Below are 19,435 nucleotides of genomic sequence, written 5' to 3' on the forward strand. Positions count from 1 at the left end.
TTCTGAAACGTTGCAATAATAATAATAATAATAATAATAATAATAATAATAATAATAATAATAATAATAATAATAATAATAATAATAATAATAATACATACATACATACCTAACCTAAGATGGCGCCGACGAAGGCTGCCTCGGTGAAATGCTCTCTAATTGTTTCTTTATTTCTAATTGTTCTCTGTGACTCACTACGGATTTCATACTCACGAGACCATCTGCTAAAAATTAAGGAACATTTCTTTAAGGAGCAGCTTTCTTTAATCTCACCCCCGCCTGTCTTTACAAACACGGAGGAGATTCTAACACAGGAGGAGGCAATTCCCACGGAGCCATGGATTACTAAAAAAACCAAACGACGGAAACGAAGGAAACGAGGTAAACGATCTGGGATCTTAATCAAGCTAAGAACTCGCACTTAAACTCCTCAGCCTTCATTTTTCCTAACAAATATCGCTCACTTGCAAATAAGATGGATGAAATACTCCTCTTAAACAAATACTATTCTGATTTTCGCAATTCAGCAGTCCTATGCTTCTCTGAAACCTGGTTAAATGAATCAATTGAAAATAGCAGCCTGAACATTCCAGGATTTCAAATTGAACGATCAGACAGGATTCCAGGAACATCTGGTCAAAGAAAGGAGGAGGCTTATGCCTATATATTAATTCAACCTGGTGTCAAGATTTTAACATAATTTACAAATTCTGTGACAACAATTTAGAGACTCTAATTATCAACTGCAAACCTTACTATTCGCCTCGTGAATTTTCCTCATTTCTTCTAATTGCTGTTTATGTCCCACCACAAGCCTGTGTAAACGAGGCATTACGAACTCTAGCTGACCAAATCATGGAGGCTGAAGCCAAACACCCTGATTCACTGGCCATTGTTTTGGGAGATCTAAACAAGGCAAACTTAAGGAAAGAACTACCAAAATACTTTCAGCATGTCAATTGTCCCACCAGAGGCAAGAATACTCTAGACCACTGCTACACAACACTAAAAGATGCCTATCGGTCTTTACCACGTGCAGCTGTAGGACACTCTGATCATTGCATGATTCACCTTGTACCTGCTTACAGGCAAAGACTTAAAGCCATAAAACCAATAATTAAATCAGTGAAAACCTGGACGGAGGAATCAGAATTAAAGCTACAGGCATGTTTTGACTGCACTGATTGGAATATTTTAAAGATACCTCTGCAGACCTGGATGAACTCACAGATACTGTAACATCATATGTCAGCTTCTGTGAAGACCTATGTGTACCTACAAGGAACTTGCGAATACACAGTAATAACAAACCTTGGTTTACACCTAAACTTAAGCAGCTACGACATTCCAAAGAGGAAGCCTACAGAAAAGGTGATAAAATGCTGTACAATCAGGCCAGAAATGCACTAACAAGGAGATAAGAGCAGCAAAAGAAGCTACTCTGAAAAGCTAAAGAATCAATTTTCAGCAAATGAACCAGCAAACATGTGGAAAACTCTTAAAAATATCACCGGCTATGGCAAACCTCCTTCCCAGGCTGAAGGTAATCAACAACTGGCAGATGACCTGAATGAGTTTTACTGCAGGTTTGAAAGGAAACTACAGCCACCTATCTACACAACCCCATCTCAGACACACCAACAACAGCCAAGCCTCCTACAACTGACCCCATTTCATTGGGTTCACAACCCCTAGTGATCACAGAAAAGGAAGTGCAGGACCCATTTCACAGACAAAAGCCAGGAAAAGCTCCAGGCCCAGACAAAATAACTCCTTCTTGCTTAAAAGTCTGTGCTGACCAATTGGCCCCATCTTCACCCATATTTTCAATAAATCACTAGAGATGTGCTATGTTCCTTCTTGCTTCAAACGCTCTACCATCATCCCAGTGCCAAGAAGCCCACCATCAAGAAACTGAATGACTACAGACCAGTTGCTCTAACATCTGTAGTCATGAAAACCTTTGAAAGGCTAGTGCTTTCCTACCTGAAAACCATCACGGATCCGCTCTTAGACCCCTTGCAATTTGCATACCGAGCAAATAGATCAACAGATGATGCTGTTAATATGGCTCTGCACTACATCCTACAACATCTTGAGTCTCCAAAGACCTATGCAAGGGTCCTATTTGTAGACTTTAGTTCAGCATTCAATACCATCATTCCAGACATTCTTCTAACTAAGCTAAACCAGCTACAGGTACCAGAACAGACTTGTAAGTGGATCACAAGCTTCCTAACAAACAGGAAGCAGCAGGTGAAGCTAAGCAAGATCACATCAAATACCTGTACAATTAGCACAGGGCCCCCCCAAGGCTGTGTGCTCTCCCACTTCTCTCTCTGTATACCAATGACTGCATCTCCAATGATCCATTTGTTAAGCTACTGAAGTTCGCAGATGACACAACAGTGATTGGTCTCATTCGAGACAATGACGAATCCGCATATAGACGAGAGGTCGAACGACTAGCCTTGTGGTGCAACCAAAACAATCTGGAACTGAACACACTCAAAACCGTAGAAATGGTGGTAGACTTTAGGAAAACCCTTCCATACTTCCACCTCTCACAATACTTGACAACACAGTATCAACAGTAGAAACCTTCAAATTTCTGGGTTCTATCATATCGCAAGATCTCAAATGGACAGCTAACATCAAAACATCATTAAAAAGGACAACAAAGAATGTTCTTTCTGCGCCAACTCAGTAAGCTCAAACTGCCCAAGGAGCTGCTGATCCAATTCTACAGAGGAATTATTGAGTCTGTCATTTGCACCTCTATAACTGTCTGGTTCGGTTCTGCAACCCAACAAGAAAAACACAGACTTCAGAGGATAATTAGAACTGCAGAAAAAATAATTGCTACCAACTTGCCTTCCATTGAGGACCTGTATACTGCACGAATCAAGAAGAGGGCCGTGAAAATATTTGCAGATCCCTCGCATCCTGGACATAAACTGTTTCAACTCCTACCCTCAAAACGACGCTATAGAGCACTGCACACCAGAACAACTAGACACAAGAACAGTTTTTTCCCGAAGGCCATCACTCTGCTAAACAAATAATTCCCTCAACACTGTCAGACTATTTACTGAATCTGCACTACTATTAATCGTTTCATAGTTCCCATCACCAATCTCTTTCCACTTATTTATTTATTATTATTATTATTTATTTATTTATTCAAATTTGTATACCGCCCTATCTCCCGAAGGACTCAGGGCGGTTCACAGGCACATAAAACATTTATATACAATTAAAATAACTATTAAAAAACTTATTCTAATGCCGAATATTAAAAATATAAATATAAATCTTAAAACCAAATTTAAACCCCTGTAAATTTAAAAATCTATAAATTTAAAATCTAAATTTAAAAATCTAAGCCAGTCCTGCACAGATGAATAAATGCGTCTTGAGCTCGCGACGGAAGGTTCGGAGGTCCGGAAGTTGACGGAGTCCTGGGGAGTTCGCTCCAGAGGGTGGGAGCCCCACAGAGAAGGCCCTTCCTGGGCGCCGCCAGACGACACTGTCTAGCTGACGGCACCCTGAGGAGTCCCTCTCTGTGAGAGCGCACAGGTCGGTGAGAGGTATTCGGTAGCAGTAGGCGGTCCCAGGTAACCCGGCCCTATGGCATGGAGCGCTTTAAAGGTGGTTACCAAAACCTTGAAGCGCACCCGGAAGGCCACAGGTAGCCAGTGCAGTCTGCGCAGGATAGGTGTCATACGGGAGCCACGAGGGGCTCCCTCTATAACCCACCCATTCTGAACTAACTGCAGCCTCCGGATGCCCTTCAAGGGGAGCCCCATGTAGAGAGCATTGCAGTAATCCAGGCGAGACGTCACGAGGGCGTGAGTGACCGTGCATAGGGCATCCCGGTTCAGAAAGGCGCAACTGGCGCACCAGGCGAACCTGGTAAAAGCTCTCCTGGAGACGGCCGTCAAATGATCTTCAAAGACAGCCGCTCATCCAGGAGGACGCCCAAGTTGCGCACCCTCTCCATCGGGGCCAATGACTGCCCCCAACAGTCAGCCGAGGACTCAGCTGACTGTACCGGGATGCCGCATCCACAGCCACTCTGTCTTGGAGGGATTGAGCTTGAGCCTGTTTCTCCCCATCCAGACCCGTGACGGCCTCCAAGCACCGGGACAACACTTGATAGCTTCGCTGGGGTGGCCCGTGTGAAAAGTACAGCTGGGTGTCATCAGCGTACAGCTGGTACCTCACACGAAGCCACTGATGATCTCACCCAGCGGCTTCATATAGATGTTGAACAAAGGCGAGAGGATCGACCCCGCGGCACCCCACAAGTGAGGCGCCGCGGGCCGACCTCTGCCCCCGTCAACACCGTCTGCGACCGATCGGAGAGATAGGAGGAGAACCACCGATAAACGGTGCCTCCCACTCCCAATCCCCAATCGGCGCAGCAGGATACCATGGTCGATGGTATCAAAAGCCGCTGAGAGGTCTAACAGACTTCAGAGGATAATTAGAACTGCAGAAAAAATAATTGCTACCAACTTGCCTTCCATTGAGGACCTGTATACTGCACGAATCAAGAAGAGGGCCGTGAAAATATTTGCAGATCCCTCGCATCTTGGACATAAACTGTTTCAACTCCTACCCTCAAAACGACGCTATAGAGCACTGCACACCAGAACAACTAGACACAAGAACAGTTTTTTCCCGAAGGCCATCACTCTGCTAAACAAATAATTCCCTCAACACTGTCAGACTATTTACTGAATCTGCACTACTATTAATCGTTTCATAGTTCCCATCACCAATCTCTTTCCACTTATGACTGTATGACTATAACTTGTTGCTGGCAATCCTTATGATTTATATTGATATATTGATCATCAATTGTGTTGTAAATGTTGTACCTTGATGAACGTATCTTTTCTTTTATGTACACTGAGAGCATATGCACCAAGACAAATTCCTTGTGTGTCCAATCACACTTGGCCAATAAATTCTATTCATTCTATTCCCTTGTTTCTGTGTCTGCAGCTGTCAACTTCACTGATCAAAGCTGACCCAGTACTCTCACTGACATCAGTGGCAAGGGACTATATATTGAGCCTGTCAGGTTACTTAAGAATTGTTACGAAATCCCCTTGTGAGTGTCAGACACACAGACGCTAACAAACGACCACAAGCCACTTGTGTAGCCTTAACATATTTCTCTCAAACTCAGGAAGTGAAGGGCAACACCAAATTTTACTGGCAATCAATCCGATTCGTCTTTTTTGTGTTGTTTTTATGGCAGTTGCTCTCCGAGGGCCTAATTGCGATAGGCGAAAGCCTCCTTTTAGCTCCTTCGTTGGGTACAAAAAGAGGATGCCAAGAGTTGTCGGAACAGGTACCGCGACGCGGTACTCCTGGGACGGACGGACGGACTGACTGACTGGCGCCCACCTCCCCCGCCAGTTTTCTCCAGCGCCCCCTTCCAACTTCCCGGCCTCAGCTCCTTCTCTCTCATCCCGATTTCCAAAACTTTCCCCCTCCTTTCAGCCAATTACCAGCGCCGCGCGGGCTTTCCTTTTCCATCCGCCGCCCCCACCCGACTCTCGGCGCCCCCTTGGCGCAGCCTCCCTCCCGCCTCCAGTGGGCTCCTTTCCCACGTGTTTGGCGCGCCGCTGCTGCTCCCCACTGACAGGCAGGCAATCGCCTCCCCCTTGCCCTTTCTTTCCTCCCTCGCCGAGCCGCGCTTTCCTCCTCCCCTCATTCTTCTTTCCGTACACCGGATCGCCGTCTTTCCTCGCTCCTCGGGCGGCAAGCAGCAGCAGCAGCAGCGTAGCAAGGAGTTCCTGAATTTATTATTATTATTTTTTTGTCCCTGGGTTCGCCGTCCGGGTGAAGTTGGCTCGTGTCCGCTGTGGTTATTAGTAACTTTTAATGTTTTATTTTTGAGGCGGACACTTCTCTTTATTTTCTTTTCTTTCTTTCTTTGCAAAGAATAGTTTTGGCTCACTGAGGATTTTTTTCAGTTAGTGTAAAACGACTGGTTGCGAAAACGTTTCCCGCCCTCCTGCCTTTTCCTCCCCCTCCCCGGTTCCCCCGAAAGAAACTGGAAGCTCACTTGTTGCTCTGACCAATTTTTGTATTTTTTTAATTTTTGGTGGGGAGGGGGGGGGTAAAATTTGCGCGCTTTCCAGTTGCTCAGGGGGAAAAAGGGGGAAGGGGGGGAGAGTGAGAAAGATGCTTCGTGGAAGGCGAGCAGCAGCCCCCTTGACCGCCACGACCCGCAAGGCGTCTCGCTGAGGGGGCGGAGGGCCAGCAGGAGCGACGCTCGCTTCGCCGAGGAGGGCAGCGGGCGAGAGAGGAGCAGCAGCGAGCGCTCCCTTAGGAAGAAGTCGGACTCGGTGCCGACACCTCAGGAATTCCTGCCGTCCGCGATGGGGAGACGGCGGGCGCTTTGCCTGCAGCCTTATTTCCTTTGGCTGGGGTGTGTGGCGTTTTGGGCGCATGGATCCGCTGGGCAGCAGCGGCAAGGTCGTCCAGCGGAGGGTGCGGACCCCAGCCGCTACTCTATCCTGGGGAGCCTGGAAGGAGGCACAGCGTCCGCCGCCGCCAACCGCGTCCGCAGGAGAGGCCAGCAGGACATGCTCAGGGGGTAGGAAAGCAACCTTTGCTCGCACCCACGTCCGCTACAGGTAGGCCTGTTTCCTGCAGACAGCAGTGGAAGGTAGTATAAACCTGCGCCTGGATGGGATCACTACAGACGGCAGGTAGGGGGTGGCATGCTGAAATGTGCCTTCCCAGGGATTAAATGGACTAATCCCTGATCAAAGATAAGGAGGGGACTAGGACTGTAGTCTACCTACCCTTCTTGGCTCTGCTGCTATGAGCAGGAATGTCTTGACTCTGCTCTCCCCCTTCCACTTAATGTGGCCCTCCATCTCTGAAAGGGTTGTCTGAAGTGGTACAATTCAGCCACAGGTTTTCTTCCTCAGCTGCTGTTTGGGGAAAAATAGGCCACACATATATAATTACACAACAGCAATTATGTAGTTGACCACATCTTTTAAGCTTAGTAAATATGAACTGTACAAGCCTTAATATTAATATCTGAAGGTAATTCACAGATGAAATGATGCTGTCATTTTTCTGCTTCTGTATAGTATACCTGTAATTAGCCATCTTCCACCTTTAAGCATTATTCCACAATATCAATATCAAGATAGTACAGGTACTAATTTTGTTCCTTCTTAAACAAAGAAGGTTGTGACATAGGTTGTAGTATAGACAGACACTTTGTCCTTAATCCCTTATGGCCTTCATCTATTTCCACTTTTCTAAAACTTTTCTTCAACTTTCCTTAGCTTTAGGCAGGTAATTCACCTGCTTGAAATACAATGACCATATTCATTCTTTAGCCATATAAGCCTGTTGGCCATTGATCAAGTCTGTGTTTCAGGTTTATCCTCATTGGCTAAAATTCAAGATTGTAGTCTTTAAAGACACAGCATACTATTTTATTCTGTGTCCTTAAAGACTAAAGCTGTCTTGAAATCTACCAGTAGTTACAGACTTATAGTCCATAAGTCTGTTTTGATGTCACATTTCTGCCAAATTATGTTTTTACTTCTAAACCAATTGTCTTTCTTTGATTTGATTATTAACCTTCTCAAGATCATGGCTAGGCCTACATGATACAAGAATGTCTATGTATCTAACTACCTCAGCAACCTGTGTCCAAACAATTCATTTACTCACAGGTGACATCAATTCTGGGGCAAAACCACATTGTTTAAAACACACTTCTATCTTGCTTCTCTAACAAATCTGTACGTACAAAACTGGATTGCACTTAGGTTTTAAATAAGTATTGCCATAACATTGGCTACACTTCACTCAGTATTTGAGTGATTTCATGACTGCATTTAAAATAATTATTTTCTCTTTCTTACATCACTGTTCCATAGAATTACATGCAATAAGCACAATTCCTTGTTTTAAAAATACTTAAGTAGAAAGCTTGCTCACAAGTTTAAAGTGGAAGTTCCATATATAATTTTCTTTCCTTTATTCCTATTTGCTTATTGGGTTCATTTTAATTGTGTTACAACAGCCACTTCTTTATTTTACTTGTTTTCTCAGGTAAAATGCATCATATCTTAATATATTCCCTTTAAAACTTTTAGTCTAAATACTTGGCAGGTATCTTAGTGTTCCTTTTGAACACTGCAATATGTCCTTTCCCATATTTATAATTGTTATTCCTTTTCAATTTTAATGTTGATCCTTGTTGGAAAGTTTTCACATGTCTTGAGGGTCTGGTGTAAAACTAAAACAAAAAACAACTGAGGGGTCCTTGGTGCTTTCTGAGCTTAGTTGTTTTCTTGCAGATGTTTCATTACCCAAGCTAGGTAACATATCAGTTACTTTTTAAAAACTAAACATACATAATATGATACCAACAAAGAGTACCAAATGTAGCAGACATTATCAAGTTTTAAAGGGTTTTGGTATAGTAAAGTTGAAGAATCATTTCAGTTAAAACCTGATAAAGATACATGCTTTTTCAAATTTAAGGGGAGAAACTTAAAAGTGCCAATATATAAAATATGTGACAAATCCTTTCCATTTTAAGTCTTTGTAATCGTTTACTTTGCATACCAGTTTGATAGACACTGTAATTCTTTCTTTTAAGATAGAAATGTTTTGTCAGATGTCTTTGATATTTCACTCTTAATAATAATAAAGTATGCATGAATTTGATCCATTCACAGAATGGTTTAAAATGGAAAGCGTATTGCTCGTCTCCCCCTTTTTTTCTATGAAGCAGGTTATTAATTTTTAAAAGAATTTGTAGGAATCTTCCTTTAGAAATATAAAACCCATCTGAATTTGTCTGTCATTGCTATAGCCAATAATTTTTTTTATTCTGTGGAGCAAATATTTGAATGGCTATTCCAAATGACCTGTTTTTTGTGTATGTATTTGTTTGCATGCAACAGACCAAATGTGTGTGGCTCCCGATTCCATTCCTACTGTTGCCCTGGATGGAAAACACTGCCTGGGGGAAATCAGTGTATTGTTCGTAAGTGTTTTGCCTTCAGAGTTTGCAATATTTATTTTTAGTAGATACTTACATTTAAACAACCCACCCATTTTGGCTTCTCTGACCCCTTCAGGCATCTGGGTATGCTTTTAAAAAAAGTGTCCCAAAGGTGCTTTTTCAAGAGGCAACTGGACTTTCTTTGTTTTTCCTTGAAGACATTTTGCTTCTCATCCAAGAACCTCCTTGGTTGAGAAGTGAAATGGTAACCTTTGGGTCAACCATGACCAAGATTGACTGAGAATCTCTGTAGATATTCAGAAGAAAGTGTTGAACACCAATTATCCAGAGTTTGTTTTCTAACAATACTTATGCCACCTAGAGTTGAGATAAAGGATGCATTGGAGCCTCCTGGTTAATAAAATAAAAATAGAAAAATGAGGGAGATGGAACCTGATGGCTGCCAAGAAAACTATCTATAAGCATACATATGTCTGTGAACATTATATTCCAGGTACAGAAATAGATTCAAATCATTCATTCATTACTTCCTAGAATCCCTCTGACACTGCCTAGAGTGTGAGGGAGATGGGCCCTTTTAATGTGATAAATAAATAAATAAAATCTATAGACCTCGCCTTTTTTCTAGAAGACCATTGCATTTAGTTCAGGGGCATCAAACTCATGGCCCATGAACCAGATGCATCACGCATTGGCCATGCCCACCCCCGGTTTAGTGAAGGGAAAAGTCACAATATGTCATGTGACGATAACGTGATGCCGCAAGTTTGACACCTCTGGATTAGTTGGCAGAGGGATAAGACATGACTTCAAACAAATCAATGAGGGTGGATGATCCTCATTTGATCTTCCCAGCCAGTCATTTCTTTTACCAAGTTGCTATAATGATCCTCAATAAATATTTCCAATAATTCTTGAGAAACCCTAGGATTATACCTTTTGTAGGCATAATCATGCTAATTTATTATATCTCACATTTTGATATTCCATGCAATTAGGCAACTGGTACGGAAATAAATTGATATCATTCTGGCCTACCATATGTTTCACTTTTTTTGTTTATCATAATACTTTTCTGATGTTAATATTAAATATTAATCAGATATTTAAGATTATAGATTACACTTACCGATTACACTTATAATTGTTCATTTAACAATGGTTCAAAATTATAACGGACTAGAAAAATGACTTTTTTAATAAAATTTTTGAAGTTACAACTGTTGTATCTCCCTTGCGGTCACTTTATCATAATTAGAGCACTTGGCAACCAATTCACATTTATGGCTGTTGCAGCATCTTGTGGTGATATGATTATGATTTGTGACTTTCTCTGTCAGTTTATGACAATCAAAGTCAATTGGGGAAGCCAAACCGTGTGGATCATTTCACAAGCATGTTATTCATTTAGTAAAAGTGGTCATAAAGTTGGGCCTGATTACATGATACGCTTAATGACTGCATCATTTAGTAACTAAAATTTTTGTCCCAATTGTGCTCATAAATCAGAGAATACCTGTAATGATATTAAATAATATGCCAAATATACAGGATGATAAATTGAGATTTATCTCAAGATTTCACAGCAGTTATATAACTGCACATATCAAAATACCAAAACGTGATAACAATTTGCAAACAACAAGGAAGCACAGCATATTTTGTAATCCATGGTGAACAATTCATCTGTAGACTATGCTTGGAATATAGATAAATCATTAATAAAGACCATCAGTTAGTTATATACACATTGAATATATTTACACAACACATTCCTTTTTCTGGTTTCCTTATTTTTTAATACTAAATTATAATTTGTCAATTGAAGCTAATGTGATTTACACAAGGGATTGCAATATGTATTCTACATTTTTTTTTCTTTTTTCAAGCTTTGCGTTATCAGAAATTGGGTCTATGTTTTTTAGCATAGGACCACCACCACAACAAGAGTGGAGTTTTATGATAGGTTTTTTTCTTTCATGTGCATTCAGATCAGTGTTGATTCCTGGCAATTACCTGGACTAATCTTTTTTTTTTTTAATGTGGCTTGCCATTGCCTTCTTCCTAAGGCTGAGAGAGAGTGACTAGCCGAAGGTCACCCACCTGGCTTTGTCTAAACGCAGGGACAAGAACTCATGGTCTGCTGGTTTCTAACCTGGCATTTTAACTGCTACATCAACCTGGCTCTCAAAATAGATTTGAAGCACAGCCTTTTCACAAATGTCCATAATTTCTTTCCACCAAAATACCAGCCTTGCCAACTTGTTTGATGTCATTACTCTGCTTAATGTGGCTCTCATTGGCTATAGCATTTAATTAAAATATTCCTGTCATAGGGGTATTTTGAAATAAACCTCTTTGAACTAATAAATTTCTTTTGAAGAAATAAATCAACTGAAAGAAAGGATGTATCTGTAGTATATGTTCATTTATATATCACCTTAGGTCTGGTAGTTTATAGTTTCCAAAGGGCAGTTAAAGCAGAATTAAAATCACATTTTGGTATTTTTGCTAGTGTAGTCTGTTAACTAAGAAAAATATATTGTTCTTTGAAGTGAAGCTAGAAATGCATTTGCAATTAGTGCATCTAAACAATGTCTAAACCTAGCATATCTCAAAAACACATGCTTTAGTTAGGAAAATAACATTGAAAGTTTTTTTTAAAAATATATCAGCTGGAAAGCAATGTTTAGTCCTGCAAGGCTAATACAGATCTGATGCTAAATGCAAGAATCTATCAATAAATCTGTCAAATTAGCAATCATGAGCTTATACGGAGAAATAGAACTTGAATTCAGATAAATGGGAACTTCCCCTTTCATATCCCATTTAGAAATCTTTTTCTCCTGAAGGTATTCAATGGGAAACTTCCATTGCCTCTCATTGATTACAGTAGCAGTTTAGGGTAGGCTTATTTGTAGACATTCCTGCTCTGCTGATCCCCATATCTCTCACTCATAAATTGTCTTAACAATAAAAACTTGATACCCTATTTTTATCCATATAGATGATCTGATGATTCTGGATGATTCAGATTTCTATACTGACTTAGTATTACCTATATATAATTTGCATGAAGTAGAATGTTGTGTGCTTTGTCCCACACTGAACATTGTAAAGATATTGAATGAAGACTATTGTTTTCATTCTGTTTGTTGGAGCAATAAATAAATTATAAACGAAAGCAAAATAATAAAAATTCCTAATATAATTAAGGAAAATACCTACGTTCTGTAGTTTTGAAACTTTTAAACATATGTTTTATTGTTTGCTTAACAATGTAATATTGCAAGTCATCTAATGTATTATTTTTTCCACAGCAATTTGTAGAAATAGTTGTGGTGATGGATTTTGTTCTCGTCCTAATATGTGCACTTGCTCCAGTGGACAGATATTGCCAAGCTGCGGACCAAAATCTAGTAAGGTTTAAATAGCAACCTTTTCATTTTATACGTAATAAAGGCATTTGCTGTTTAAGGTTAGAGAGATTGCATTTATTCTGGGATTCGGTTTAAAAATAGATAAATAGTAAATCCAATTACCGTCTTTTGAAACTTCTGGTATGTCTCCACCATTTTCCTACCTTTCAGTTGTGTCTCTTCTTTTGGCAACCCTATTGGAATAAATGGCTAAACTTGCACATTGGTTACCTGTACCTAAAAGCTTAACACATTATCTGGATTTGTTCACAAGTCATGCTGGGTCAGGATATAATGTTAGTTTATTGAAAATTTCAAATATCTATGTTTGTACTACACAGTAATTACTAAATCATGATTGAGAAACAACTGTGGATACACTAAGTGAGAAGCAAACAATCTGCTTTACGGTGTGTAAATATGGATGAACATGGTCTGATTCAAATTCTAATTTCACTGATTACCTAGTTTCTTCCTAGATCTGTATGTTTGCTCACAAAGAACCATTGCAAGCAAGATTTTGTTGACTTTTTGCTACGTTTAACTACCTAACTAGTAGGGCTGTGCAAAGTTTCAAAAACATATTTTGTTTTGATAGCTTGTATGAAGCATCCCTTTGAAGTTATCTCATGGACTATATCCCCTTCCTCCTTCTTAAAGCAAAGTGAAGTAAAGCATCCACATAGTTTTCCTTCCTGTTGTTTTGACCCCATTCATTTTTGCTTGTGATCATTAAAAATATCCCATTGTTTTACTGCGTTTTTATAGTGGTTTATAATTTTTATGAGCCACATTGTTTTTTTGATTGAAAAATAAGATATCAACTGTGTTATGTGATAAACAACTAAAATACGTAACTTGTATACTTAAAATAGCAATAACATGAGTTTAGAAGTATGTTGGAGTGAAGCTAATTAAACAAAGTGGAAATTAATTGAAATCAGAATGATAAAGAGTTTTAAAATAAAATGAATGTAATAAAGATAAAGCTTCAAAGCATTAATAGAAAACCAATTAGAGATTATTAGCGATCAAGATAATGTAGTCAAAGGAATTAATGGAAGAAACTATATTCTAAATATAGAAGGAAAATTATAGTTGAGTTGAGTTTATTAATGCAGAATTCAGATACTCTAGTATTACTTTGGCAAAGAAATGAAACATTGAAACAGCATTTGAGAAACAGAAATAGAGGAAGCATGTGTTAAGGACAAATGTATGTGTGCTGAGGAAGAGTAAGAAAGAGACATTAATAGCAAAACTGCACAAAAAAGCTGAATAGATAGTCCTCAAAGATATATGTACAGTAGCATTTATAAAGAAGCATTTATTTATTTATTTATATCTTGCCTCTTTTGTTTTTATAAATAACTCAAGGCAGAGAGCATAGATAATATTCCTTCTTCCTCCTATTTCCCCCAAAACATCAACTGGACTAGAAGGCCTCCAAAGTCCCTTCCAACTCTGTTGTTATATTATATTATAACTCCCTGAGGTGACTGACCCAAAGTCTCTCAGCAGGTTTTCATGGCTAAGGTAGGACTGGAACTCACAGTCTCCTGATTTTTAGCCTGCTGCTTTAATGACTAACTGTGAATCACTTATACTAGAACCTTAAATCGGTTTAAAGTGAAATCTTAGGGCACAAAATGCTAATATATGTTATATATTTTACGTGGTGTATTTTAATGATTTATTATGTCTATAATATTGAATTATTTCTCAATATTTGTGTCTTTGTTACCTAATAAAAAATGAAAATGTAATGCATAACTAATTGTCTGCATTTTTCTGTAGTACAACAGTGTAACATCAGATGTCTGAATGGTGGTACTTGTCTAGATGACCAATGCCAGTGTCAAAAAGGATATATTGGCACTTACTGTGGACAACGTAAGTAGACATTTGGCAGCTGTGATTTATTTGAATAATTCCTGTCATGAATGTAGCATAAGTATTACATAGTCTTCTGATATTTTTGAATGGCTGTTATTTCATCTGAATATAGAAATTGTGAATTCAGTGCATTTTTCACCTATTAGGTTCAATGGATAGTCATCAACAAAACATATATTATGTAGATAGGGTAGTTACGGGGAAGACATATTTCTTTCAGATGTAATTATTATAAAAATACAGAGATGTATTTATAAGAAGCAGTAATAGTATTAGTTTGTTTAAGCACCATTAGAATTGTGAAGTAAAATGCTGGCAGTTAGCAGGAACATTTTGAATGGATTTTTATATTTCAAGCAGTCCTTAATTAAGCAGACTTTAGTTTATATGTAAAAACAATAACATTGTTATATATTGTGTGTTTTATGTATATATTTCATCTGAATGTCTGCTGTTCACTTCAAATACTATAGCCATGCTTCACATTCTGGTGTTTTTCAGAAAAATTATCTTAGAAATAAGCTCTGATGGTTTGGTTTTGTCAGTATGGCACTGTTAAGTCTATGTAACAGGATTTTCCTTTGGGGAAGATTTGGCATGTGAATTGCATTAAAATGCCCCAAATGTTAACCATATGGCACTCATACTGTATATGTAATCTTCATTTAATGTCTACCTACCTGTATAGTAAAATGGGAATAACTACAATATCTACATGCACTGCTGATGAATCTAATAATTGAAGAATGATTGCTTTCATTCTTTGGAACATATAAAGCCATGTATAAATAAGTATAATGGAAGTTTGAAAACTCTACATTTCATAAATTACAGCCTGCTGCAAATGACAAACTGACTTAAGGAAGCATAAGGAAATTGGAGTGTTTCTTCATTCACTGAATTTGAAACAGCTAGTGATTAATAACTAATGAAATAATAAAAGGCATTTTTTTCTCAAAAAGGATATAAAATTTAAAAGTTTCCAAAAACTAATATAGGAGGTACTAATCTGGTAGCAATTAATTTTGTAGAATGTACAATGTTTTCTGAAGTATTTGCTTAGCTGATTGTGTAGAGCAAAGCAATTTAAGGAATCTACTCTAGAACATTTAGAATCTTTTTTCCCATGAAATTTGGCAAGCAGGACCTATAAAGTATATTCTAAAATAATGCCAAGCTATGGTTGGATATTATTTCAATAAATATAACATGGCTTCAAAGTCCTGTACTCCCTCTTTATATTATAAATTCAATGTCTCCTTTCAGGTTCCTGATCAGTCATTAATTGCCCTTAGATCAGATTCCCGACTCACATTTTAAGAACAAGTTAAAGTTATAAAGCAATAATTTGCAGGTTCTGATAATAGTGGCAAATAATCTGTTTACAAAAATTGAAACACATTGTAGAAGTGATGGAGCAAAAGAGGAAGACTAGGAGATGGAGATGGTTTTTTAAATCAAAGTCTTGATTTTGTTTCTGAAAAAAATACCAATTAATGGTTTATTGTTGTTGGTAATTTGTTTCTTAGTTATAAGAATAGAAATATATGATGCAAGCAAAATACAATTATCTGTTTCTTGTCTCAGTAGATCCTGTTTTTATATCTGTTGCTCTTTCTTCAGCCTTCTTTCTTTTCCTAGGCATAATATTTGTATTCCCACTTCTTTTATTTTAGCTGTTTCATGCTATGTTTCTCTACTAGTTCCTTGGTTCTGATTAAACTGTGCATAATTTCATTACATTCACTTTCCTTCTTTTATATCCTGTTTTTGCTCTTTTGAGTTGGAGCACCATTTTTTAAATGAAAAAATGTACCAAAATTGCACAGATATGGTCTTAACAAGTTTGTAAATTGTCATTAATTTAATTTAATTTACCAAATTGATTATGACCTTCTGTACCATTAGACAGGACAGTTTACAGAATTCTCAAAAAACACAACATTAAAAACATGCATAAAAAGACAGCTTCAGACTAAATCAAGCAGAACAATAAACCATACAATGCAAGAAGGGCCCCATATATACATTAAAAAACACATTAACCCAGGCTTGGGAGCAGAGCCAGCTCTTAGGGGCTTTGTGAAACCCAAGGAGATTATTTAAGGGAAGAGAACTCAGTGAGGAATCAACATGGTTTATCTTTAAAATTTTGGAATAGTGGTTTTTATAGAAGAATGGAATATCCTGAAGAAGGGCATGTCTGATTAAAATGAGTTCAGGATAAAATTACATTGTAACATTTTGTGGCAATTTCCATTTGGAGTCATTGAATTTTAGTTCACAAGTATTTAGAGAGATAATCTTTAGAGTATGACAGTATAGTTATTTGTTACATAAATTGTTCAGTTGCTGCCATAGTTCATTGTCCTACTGTATATAAAAAAATAATTGTATGGTAATTACCAAACAGCAATCATTAATTTAATGAAAACTTATTTCTTTACTCTTTTTTCTGATGCTTAAATAGTCTCAACACCCTTTCTACTTATCTGTTCTTTTGGCACAAGAGAATGAATGCTTTCAATAGCTGACCATATGCTGTTTGAGCCTTTAGTTGGGAAAATTGCCTAAAATACTCAAACCAAATAACCTTTAGCTTTTTCTTAAGGAAGTTATAAACGTGTTATAAATGTATCTGTTTTGTAACAGTGAAATACAACTATTCTGTATGCATCATTTTTTCATACTTTGTAGACTATTGGAGCAATTGTGCATACTGCAATGAAGGATTAATTTTGAATTTATAGGCAAGTATTGCCTTTTTTCAAAATCTCTTAGATTGCAACATATGTCTTCTATAGAAGTAATACAAATTTGTCAAGTTCTGTTATTCAAATTTAAATAAGTTAACATATACATACTTGGGAAAAAAACTAATGCCTATTCAAAATTTGTATTTTTAAAAAATTCATAATTAACTAGACCATCTGTGAATGAAAATGTGTTGACCATTTTAATACTGGTTTCTACATACACTTAAGACTGTAAGTCTATGTTTTTAGACTTCCGTATATTCATTAATTTTACTCACCCTTACTTTGGAAGATTTTACTTTAATTATTTTAACTTATAATTATTAGTTATTAATGACTTCATTGTGCCAGTAAGAGAAGAAATGTATTTATTATATTTTTATCTATTCAATGCAGGAGTTTTTCAGCCTGATTAGTGTGTCATAAAAGAGTAAATATAAAAATACTAACAAAATAATACAGTAAGCAATGAAATTTATTTATTTTATTAATAGATAACCAATTAAATAAAAGAAACATTAAAATAATGCAATTACCCTGATAAAAAAACATATGAAATAAAATATATAAACACAACTATCCAAGTATAATACGGACAGTGTAATTTTTCATTCTTTTTACAAGCACTTTTTTACAGATGACATTCACAATATCAAGGTTTTGTAGCCTCAAAATGTATGATAGAAAAGTCTTTAAGCTGTTGCCATTATTTTTTCAACACTGTAGATGAATTACGTTTTTCCCCCCCGCATTTTGATCTTTTCAGCACAATCTTTTTCTTAGTTCCCTCACTTTGAGTTTTACTTGTCTCCTCTAACTATCTGGATGTATGCTTTTTCTCCTTCTTTTCCCAGACACTGTGGCACTGCAAACAAATGTCATGTCCCCTGAGATGTCTAGATCTGTAAGAGAAGGGAGTGGGTTCTGCTGAATATAAATGCTTGTTTTCTTAGAGGCCAGGTCAAAAATCTTAGGGAATATAGAAAGCATAACAAATGGTGCTTTAATCGTTGTATGGTAGAAATTCTTACTTCAGACAGATGTGTGAAATCCATTATTACAGAAAATACTTTCAGACTGTACTTGGCACATGTAATTTCTATATGTTATATTTAAAAAGTGATATATTTGAATATGGTTTTCAGTGAAACTATTTGATATTTTAGAATTGAAAACAGAATATTTTAATGTACCATAACATTCATTTCTCTTTTTTGCTACAATTAATTATTGGTTTAAAACTGTCTTCTTCCGCTTTTCTTTGATTATATAGCTCACCTCTGAATAGGTAGTGGCATTTACCTAAATGTTTTTTAAGACATTGTGGCCATGTTTTGTAATAGGTTTTCAGTATTTATTTAACATTCATATACCTTCTGATTTCTCCAGCCATCATGTACGACCTTTGTTCTCCCAAAGCTTTAGGCACAATTTATATAACTAAACTTGTCATTAAAGCAAGTGACTTCCACCCACCCATCCTTTCAGGTTCATGAGAGCAGTTAGTGATTATGTTTCCCTTCAGGAAGTTATGCTTCATATGAGTGGAGAGAACGGTATCGTAGTATATTTTGGACTCATCAGTGAAGCTGTGTTATCTAGTGGGATCCAGGAATCATGCCTTTTCTGTTGTAGCATCTGGAATGACAAGTGGCCAGAGACCTAGATGGCTCTCAATCTGATAACGTTCAAGAATTAAAGACTTGGCAAAGAATTTAAGCCTTGTCCCAGGCTTAAAATTGTATGAATTAGCTAACTAATTAATTAATACAGGTACATTTTCCTAACTCATTTTCTTCTAAGCCTTCTCAATTAGGAATAATGATTATTGCGAATATCCGTTTTTTTAGTGACTATTTTCACTTTATTATATACATATAATACTTTTATTCAAAACACAGCTATCTGTGAACATGGATGCCAGAATGGAGGTCGCTGCATCGGGCCCAATCGTTGTGCATGTGTATATGGATTCACAGGCCCTCAATGTGAAAGAGGTAAGAACTACAAAACCAAAATGAAATGTACCCCAAATCTGAATGTTTCCTGTTAAGTGCTGTAGTGGTAAATAGAGGAATGTGGGGATATCACTTCTGTTTGCAAGCAATTAGAATAGCAGTTTATAATACGATGTTGATACTATTCCAGTTGGGAATTTAAGTTTTTTTTTCAAAGAATGGGCAGATAGCAGATCCCTGTATTTCTGCTAAGCAAGATAAAATAGAGTTGTACAATAATCTGAACATTGGGCTGCGGTAACTCAGTGGTTAGAGTGCAGTACTGTAGGCTACTTCTGCTGACTGCTGGCTACCTGCAATTTGGCAGTTCAAATCTCA

General features: G+C 37.6%; 1 protein-coding gene across 1 annotated transcript in view; it reads left to right on the forward strand.

Moving 5' to 3' along the window:
- The first annotated feature begins 5,711 nt into the window (after nt 1–5,711).
- FBN2 (fibrillin 2) overlaps nt 5,712–19,435 on the forward strand; it is a 150,518-nt gene continuing 136,794 nt past the window's right edge. Inside the window, exons 1-5 of the mRNA XM_058166657.1 lie at nt 5,712–6,619; nt 8,967–9,049; nt 12,349–12,447; nt 14,245–14,340; nt 19,001–19,096. Coding sequence (XP_058022640.1) covers nt 6,402–6,619; nt 8,967–9,049; nt 12,349–12,447; nt 14,245–14,340; nt 19,001–19,096 — 592 coding nt within the window. The 5' untranslated portion in view covers nt 5,712–6,401. The remainder of the gene's footprint in view (nt 6,620–8,966; nt 9,050–12,348; nt 12,448–14,244; nt 14,341–19,000; nt 19,097–19,435) is intronic.

The sequence above is a fragment of the Ahaetulla prasina genome, chromosome 2 (assembly GCF_028640845.1).
Source record: "Ahaetulla prasina isolate Xishuangbanna chromosome 2, ASM2864084v1, whole genome shotgun sequence".
Taxonomy (NCBI): domain Eukaryota; kingdom Metazoa; phylum Chordata; class Lepidosauria; order Squamata; family Colubridae; genus Ahaetulla; species Ahaetulla prasina.